Source organism: Tyto alba, unplaced genomic scaffold, assembly GCF_018691265.1.
Source record: "Tyto alba isolate M040663 unplaced genomic scaffold, T.alba_DEE_v4.0 Super-Scaffold_12, whole genome shotgun sequence".
Taxonomy (NCBI): Eukaryota; Metazoa; Chordata; class Aves; order Strigiformes; family Tytonidae; genus Tyto; species Tyto alba.
The window spans coordinates 5,891,986-5,899,922 of NW_024881274.1; the positions used below are offsets into that span (position 1 = coordinate 5,891,986).

General features: G+C 68.1%; 1 protein-coding gene across 1 annotated transcript; it reads right to left on the reverse strand.

Annotated features, from left to right (window-relative positions):
- Nucleotides 1-4,784: 4,784 nt before the first annotated feature.
- On the reverse strand, nt 4,785-7,603 carry NEUROD2 (neuronal differentiation 2). The gene is made up of 2 exons (XM_032993091.2): nt 7,426-7,603; nt 4,785-6,148 (listed from the first exon to the last, which is right to left on the reverse strand). The coding sequence occupies exon 2, from the start codon at nt 6,141-6,143 to the stop codon at nt 5,070-5,072; it is 1,074 nt and encodes a 357-aa protein (XP_032848982.2). The 5' UTR covers nt 6,144-6,148; nt 7,426-7,603; the 3' UTR covers nt 4,785-5,069.
- Nucleotides 7,604-7,937: the final 334 nt, after the last annotated feature.

Genomic DNA, 7,937 nt, shown 5'->3' on the forward strand with positions numbered 1-7,937 from the left:
CCCCACGGGACACCAGGTTGCAACTGGTGGGGACATGATGGGGACACGTGCAGGTCAGGACACTGCCCAGGGGGTGCACACACACCCCCCACGCCACGCACACGAGTGTGCCAGGGGGCCGAGCAGCCACACACCCCTCATCCCCCAGCCGGGCCGGGCACCCCCTGGGCCCGCAGGCACCGGGGCCGGGCCGGGCCGGGCCCTGCGGCGGGGGCGGGGGGGGTCGGGGGGGGGGCCTGGGGCTGGGCTGCAGGCGGTGCCGCATTCCGGAGAACCAGCATTTGCCGGCGGCCGGTGCCAGCAGGCGTTGGCAGGTTTGGAGCTTCGCAGCGATTCCAGGCACAGATGTCCTTGTTTTAACTCCTCTGCGATGGAGCCTGGCAGGCCGCGGGGGGGAGGGGGCGGCTCGGCAGCCCTCGGTGCACCGGGGACCGCTGCCAGCCCGGCCCGCCCCGGCCGCGGCTCCGGGGACCGCGGGGACCCCCCACCCCGACTCACCCCCACTCCTCCCGCCCCGCTCTCCCCAACGCACAAAACCGGGGGCAACCACCTCTCCCCCGGCCCCCCATCCCCGACCCCCCGGCAGCCCCCGGCTCCCCCCGGAGCGGGGCCGCCCGGCCCGGTGGTGGCAACGGGGCCGCCTCCGCAGCGGAGCGAGCGCCCAGCGCCGGGAGCCTCCGTTTTTTATGGTATCTGCAATTTTGGCAGAAATCTGTCTTTAATTTAGCTGTCCATATAAAAATCCGCACTGTATAATAATGAACAGATGCCATGAAATTTAAACTGAAGCAATGACTCCTCCTCCCCCCCCCCCCGGCTGGCACTCGCCGGTGGCAGCGGCGACCCGGAGCTGGCGCTCGCCCCGCGCCCCCGCCGCGCTCCGCCGGGCCGGGAGAGGGGCCGGGCCGGGGGCACCGGGGGCAGCGGAGGCACCGGGGGCGGGGGGGGGGACAAGAAACACACCCTCGCATCATCCTGCTTTGAAATAAAGGGGCTGAGCTCGGATGAGCCGCGACCGCGGGGTCCCCCCCGGTGCTGGCCCCGCTCCGGTCCCCCCGGCCAAGCCATGCGGGGTCCCCGGTAACACGCACCCCCACACACACACACCATCCCCCCCCCCCCGAGGGGACTTTGATCCCACGATCACACAAAATCCTCGCAGAGCCCGGCGGGTCGCGGCGGCAGCTCCCAAGCTCCCGCCTCCCGCCTCGGGAGCCGCCGGCCGCCGGGCACCGGGTACCGGAGCCTTGTACCCGGGCCGAGCATCCCGGGCGTGCACCGGAGCTCTGCACCGGAGCCTTGCACGGGAGCTTTGCACCGGAGCCTTCTACCGGAGCCGTGCACAGCGGCCGCGCACCGGAGCTTTTTAAACGAAACCGTACACCGGGACCGTGCACCGAAACCTTCTACCGGAGCTTTGCACCGGAGCTTTTCTCCGGAGCTTCGCACCGGGGCCGTGCACCGAGTGCGGGGCCGCATTGCGGGGCCGTGTCGGAACAACCGGGCGGGTTCCCTACATCCCCCCGCCGGGCGGGCGCCGGGAAAACAAAAATCCCGGGAATTGAACGTAAACCGGCAGCCCCGCCACCGGGGCCGCCTCCCCCCACCGCCCCCGGCACAGCCGGCCCCGGGCCCTTCCCGGGAGCAGATGTCGGCGGCCCCCCCGCAGCCCCCGGCCCCCCGCGGCCCCCCTCCCCTCCGCCGGGGCATCCGCCCTCCGCCGCCGCATCTCCGGGCCGCGGCCCCGGTGTCGCTGGTTGCGGGTGGCGGTTGAAGGACCGCGCATCGCCCCCGCCGGGCCCCACGGAGCCCCCGCCCGGGGTCCCCCCGCACACCGCCCTCCCACACCTCCGCGCGGCCCCGAGGCTTTTTCCCCGGAGCAACGAGGCTCTTCCCGGGAGGATGCTCGGGCCGGAGCCGTCGGAAGAGGCTTCGCTCCGGAGCCGGGGCCGGGCCGGAGGGGGCTCGGAGGGGCTTCGTGGGGGGGGTCCCGCTCCACCGCGGCGGCTCGGTGGGCCGGGGCGACCCGCACCCCCTCCCAGGCCCGGATCCCCGACTCCCCCGGTCCCGGCACGGCCCGTCGGGGCCGCGCTGGAGCCGTTCCCCGTTTCCAGCCCCGGCGGCGCCGGTCCTGGGCTCGGGGCGGGAAGGGCGCGTCCCAGACTGACCCCAAATCTGCCCAAATTTTCCCCCAAAACCGCGGGATTGTGGGGCGCGGGTACCCGCGACCTCTCTCCCGGGAGGAAACGGGGGGCTCCATCCCCACAGCCCCGGTGCTGCCCCGACACACGCCGCCTCCCGCGGGGAACCGGGCCCCCCGCGATCCCCGTGGCCGTGGGCAGCGGCACCGCGCGATCGGGAGCCCGGTCCCCGACGCTTCCCGGAGCCCGGGGCGGTCGAGCTGTGCCGAGCCCCCGTGGCGGGGACGGTAAATAGACTGACGTCCGTTTGTCCGGGGAGGTGGCAGGGCCCGGGCGCCCGTTCAGCACCGCCGTGGAGGACAGCTCCGCACCGGGCACCGGGCACCGGCACCGGCACCGGCACCGGGCACCGCGCCCGGTACCCGGGGCTCCAACGGCTCCCGGGACCGAGAACCGGCACTGACACCTGCACCGAGCACCGTGCCGGAGCTCCCCGGGCTCCATCTGGCACCGGGAACGGGCACGGATACCGGGCACCGCGCCGGGAGCCCACCGTGTACCGGGGCCACCCCCGAGGAACCCGGCCTTGGCCACCGGCACCGGGCACCCTCGCCGAGGCCACCGTCCCCGCGGCCCGGTGCCAGCCCCGGTCACCGATCTCCGAGCTACCGCTCCCAGGGGAGACCGGAGCGGTGTCACCGCCGCGGCGGGGCCGGGACCGAGCCGGGCCGGCGCTCCGGATCCCGGTGCCTTTATTGGTTATGGTGGGACACACACACACACACACACACACACGCACACCTCCTCCCCGGTCCCGGGGGGGACACCCGTGGGGCAGAGCCGCGTTATATCAGCGCCCGCCCCACCGCGGGCCGCGCACTCGGGCGGCGGGAGCAGCGGCGGCACCGGCACCACCGAGAGGTACCGGGGCGCGGGGCGGGGGGGGGGGGGGGCGGCCGGTGCCCCCCGGGGCAGAAGGAAAAGCGGCGAAGGCGACGGAGTCAACATTGAATATTTATTAATCGCCGTCGAAGGACGCTCGGTAATTACAGGTTGGCCGCGAATCGCACCGGCGGCGGCTCGTCACGGCCGACGAGTCCTGGCGGGGCCGCCCCGGCGGGGACCGGGCTACGAGCGTCCAGCGGGGCCGGGGGGGGGGCCCCGGGGGGGGGGGGGCCGGTGCATGCAGTATCGCCGGGCCCCCCGGCCCCGCGGCCCCGCGCTCCGCTAAGCAATGTCCGCGGCGGCGGGACCGGGGGCGCGGGGCGCGGGGAGCGGCTCCCGGCGCGGGGGGGCTCTTGCATATCGTTGGCCATAAATATTTATTAATCGAAATGAAACGGAACAGAAACACGAAAGCACTTCTGGTGTCGGACAGGCGGGTCCCCTTTGCTACAACGGTTTGTGGTTTGTTTTTTTTTTTTTTTGTGTTTTTTTTTTCTTTTTCTTTTTTTTGTTTTTTTTCCCGTTTTTTTTTTTTTGCAAAACTTTTTTTTTTTTTTTTTTTTTTTTTTTTCGTTTTGAAAACATTTCTCAGAAATCCTCCTCCTCCTCCCTGGTCTCTAAAAATGCTGGTTTCTTGAAGGTGGTGCGGGCAGGTTCCAAAAAAAAAAAAAAAAAAAAAAAAGGAAAGAAAAAAAAAAAAAAAAAAAAAAAGCGTTATTTCGGCTTTAGGCGTCTCCCGACCGAAGGGATGCGGCAAACCGGGGCGAAGACACATGGGCCGGGCCCGGGCGACGCGGGGGGGGCGCAGCCCCGCCAGCCCCCCCGGAGCCCCGCTTGCATAGCTGCGGGCTGCCCGGCCGCCCCGGCCCCGGCTCCGCCAGCTCGGGAAAACCGGGGGCGGCTCCGCGGGGTTGGGGTTTATTTTTTAATTTTTTTTTTTTCCTTTTTTTGTTTTGTTTTGTTTTGTTTTGTTTTGCTTTTCCGTTTCAAGTTTTTAAAACAAGTAAAAAACGTCCTGACACACGCGCTGCGAGAGGAGCTCCCGGGGCTGGGAGCGGGGCCGGGGCCCCCCCAAAGCAAAGTGCATCTCTGAGCGTCCGCCGGGCCGGGCCTGCTTGCATAGATAGAAAATGTGGGTTCCTCCCTTCGCCTCTTTATTGCTTCGGAAAGTTGCGCTCCGCGCCGCAGCGCGGGCTCCTCTCGCTCCCACGGGCCGGGGCAGCGGGTGTCCAATGCCGGGGGGGTGTGGGGGTGTGGGGGTCATGGCGGTGGAGGGGAGAAACGGCTCAAAATGGGGGCGGAGGGGAAGGAAGGAAAAAAAAAAAAAATCTCGGATGAAATGAAAACGAATTAAAAAAGAAACGATGCGGCTCGACCCAGCGGGCCGGGCAGGGCTCGGGGGCGGCTCCGCCGGGCGCTGCCGCCACTGGCCGGGAGAGCCGGGGCCGCGCTGGGTAAAATAATAATAATAATAATTTTAAAAAATAATAATAGTAATAATAATAATAATAGTAAGAATAAGAATAGGAATGGCAATAAGAATAAAAATAGGAATAAGACAATAAATAACAATAATAACAATAATAACAATAACGATAATAATAACGATGATAATAATAATAATAATAATAATAATAATAATAATAATAATAATAATAATAATAATAATAATAATAATAATAATAATAATACCCCAATAAATAATAACTTAAGGAAAAGGGGAAATCCTCCCAAAAAAGCACTTTGTCCCCACGGGGCGCGGGGACCCGCCGCCGGGGCAGGGTCCCCATATTGCACCAAAGCCCACGGTGGAGCCCCGGGGGCCGGGCCGCGGGGCCGCCGCGGGTGGGGGGAGTGTGGGTGGGTGGGTGGGGGGAGTGTGTGTGTGTGTGTGTGTGTGTGTGTGTGTGTGTGTGTCCACACCTCGGGGATGGGGCGGCCGGGAGGGGATTGAGGGTAGGGGTGGGGGTGCGTGTTGGGGGGTCAATTGTGGAAAAAGGCGTTGAGCTCCTCGTACATGGGGCCCCGCTCGTGCGGGAGGTGCATGTCGTAGGGGAAGATGTTTTCGGAGTGGACCCCCCCGCGCATCCCCGCCGACCCGAAGACCAGGTTGTGGCCGGCGGGGCGGGAGCCGGGCAGCGCCGAGTAGTGCATAGAGTAGTGGTAGCTTTTCTCGTGGTCGGGGGAAGAAGAGTCCTGCTTGAGGGAGAAGTTGCCGTTGATGCAGAGCGGGGGGCTGAGCCCCCCGTCGTACTCCGAGCTGTTGTAGTCGGGGGAGGCGTTGCCGTAGAGGCTCTCGTAGGCGGAGGCGCAGTAGCTGTGTGTCCTCAGCCCGTGGGACCCGGGGCCGGCGGCGGGCGGGCACTGCGCCGCGGCCAGCCGCGAGCAGGGGTAGGGGTAGGGGTGCACGGCGAAGGAGGCGTTGGGGCCGTGGAAGCGCCCACCCTCCTGCCCCTGCTCCGTTAGGAAATTGCGGGAATTGAGCTGGAGGCAACCGGCCACCAGGTTGGTGGTGGGCTGCGACAGCCCCTTGCACAGAGTCTGCACGTAGGAAACCAGGTCGGGCCGTTTGCCCGAGCGCAGGATCTCGGAGAGAGCCCAGATGTAGTTCTTGGCCAAGCGGAGGGTTTCGATTTTAGAAAGCTTTTGGGTTTTGGAATAACAGGGCACCACTTTGCGGAGGTTGTCCAGGGCCGCGTTCAGGTCGTGCATGCGGTTGCGCTCCCGGGCGTTGGCCTTCTGCCGCCGCAGCTTGGAGCGCTCCAGCCGCGCCTTGGTCATCTTGCGCTTCTTGGGGCCGCGCTTCTTGGGCCGCTCGCCCTCCGCCTCCTCCAAGCCTTCCTCCTCCTCCTCCTCCTCCTCCTCGTCCCCGCCTAGCTCCCCTTCCTCCTTGCTCTCCCCCAGCGAGCCCTCGGGCGGCTCCTCGGGGAGGGCGCAGCCCTTCCCCGCCCGCTCCTCCTTCTCGCTGCGGGCATCCTCCTCGCACTCCTCGGCCCAACCGGCGAATTTCGGTACTTCGGGGACCAGGCTGGGCTCGCTGAAAAGTCGCGTCAACATGGTGGCTGCAGCGGGGGGCAAAGAGCCAGGCGTTACCGGCGGCCCCGCCGCGCCCCCCCCCCCCCCCCCCCGCCCTCCCGCCCCCCCCGGCCCCCCCCCCCTCCGCTCCGCGCTCCCCGGGAGCGGCTCCGCGGCGCCGGGACCGGTGAAAACGAATTGGGCGCGGAGCCGCCCGCCCCGGCCGCCCGCCCCGGCCGCCCGACCCCGGGGGCACCGGGACTCCCTCGGGGCGCGGCGACGACTCCCCTCCACCCCAACCCGACGACCCCCCACACACACACATCCTCGCCCCCCGCCGCCGCCGCCTGCGTCCCGCTCCCCGGTCCCGGCCGCGTCCCTGCGCATCCCTCCCTCGGCCCGGCCGGTGCCCCCCCCGCCCCTCCGGTGCCCCTCGGGCCGGGCCCGGTGCCTCCGGCCCCTCTTTGACGCCTCCAACTTTTCCCCCGCCGCGGGCGCGGCGCGGCCCCGGTCGCGTCTCCGCCACCGCCGTCCCGGGGCCGGAGGGCCGAGAAGCGGCCGTCACCCCCCCCCGTACCCCTCCCCGTACCCCCTCCGGCCCTCTCGACACCTCCCGCCGCCCCCCCCCCCCCCCCGCCTCGGGGCTCCCCCGGACCGCCGGAGCGCGGCCCGTAAAATGCGGCGGCATCAAACGGCGGCGCGGCGGGGGGCGGCGGGGGGTGGCGGGGGCGGCCGCGGCCGGGGGGCCCCCCCCCCCCCCAACCCCCAACACCACCCCCCGCGGCGGGGGATCGCGGGGATCGCGGGCGGCGGCTCTGCCGGGGTCGCCCCCGGGGCCGAGGCGGTGCGGAGGGGCCGGGGCGGGGGGCACCGCCCGGGGCGGGGGCCGAAGGCGCCGGGGGGGAGCGGGGAGGCGGCTCCGCCGGGTCGGGGCCCCCGGGGGCGGCGGCGAGGTGGCTCCGCGCCGATTTCGTTGATGCCGCTCGGCCGCCGCTGCCCGCTCCGTCCCGCCGGGACCACACCGCCCCGGGGCGCGCCCAGCCGCGGGCAGGGGAGGGGGAGCCGGGGGGGTTGGGGGGGGGGGGAACGAATCCTCACCAACCCCCGGGGGTGGGCTCCGGGGCGAGGGCGGGGGGGGGAGGAAAACCCCATCGGCGGGGCCCGGCGGTGAGCGGGAGAACCGAGGGCCGGGGGAGAACGAAAGACGGGGGGGGGAAAAAAGGGCGAGACGTGGCGGAGAAACAAAATCAACATGGAAGTTGCCTTTTCTCCATTCAAGTTTCCTCCGCTGCCCTCCCAGCCCTCCACTTCTTACATAACTCACCTTCGGGCGGACCGGAGGAATTTTTATTTCATTGTTCCCAGCATCTTCTGGGACCGGGACGCGGCTCCTTGAGGTGCTCCAGCCTCCTGCAGTCCTCTATCCAAAAGGAGGCGAGAGTGGCATCTCTACCCAGCAAAGGGGGTACCAGCTCTGCTGCCAGTGCCATATGGTTGGCACGTCATGCGCGAGAGCTATCACATGAGAGCTAATGATTGACATGCGCTTGCATTCAGGGAGATTTGTCTCTCTGGGGAAGGAGGACTCGCCATCTGTCACTCTGTACTCAAAAAAAAAAAAAAAAAAAAAAAAAATCCTCTTCCAAATCTACAGCTCTGCCTACACGCCGCAAAATGGGACCCGGGCGAGATGCAGGCGATGGCGGGGCCGGGCTGAACAATGGAGCCGGTGGCAGGGCGGCAAGGGAGACCGGCCATCCCGGCCGGGCCAAGCGTGTCGGGGGCGGCCGGCGGGTACCGGGGCGAGGGGGGAGAGGCCTTGGGGAGCCTCGCTGG

Excerpts from the sequence above, each read along its gene's own strand:
- NEUROD2 (XM_032993091.2), bottom strand. The coding sequence starts at position 6,143 with ATGTTGACGCGACTTTTCAGCGAGCCCAGCCTGGTCCCCGAAGTACCG.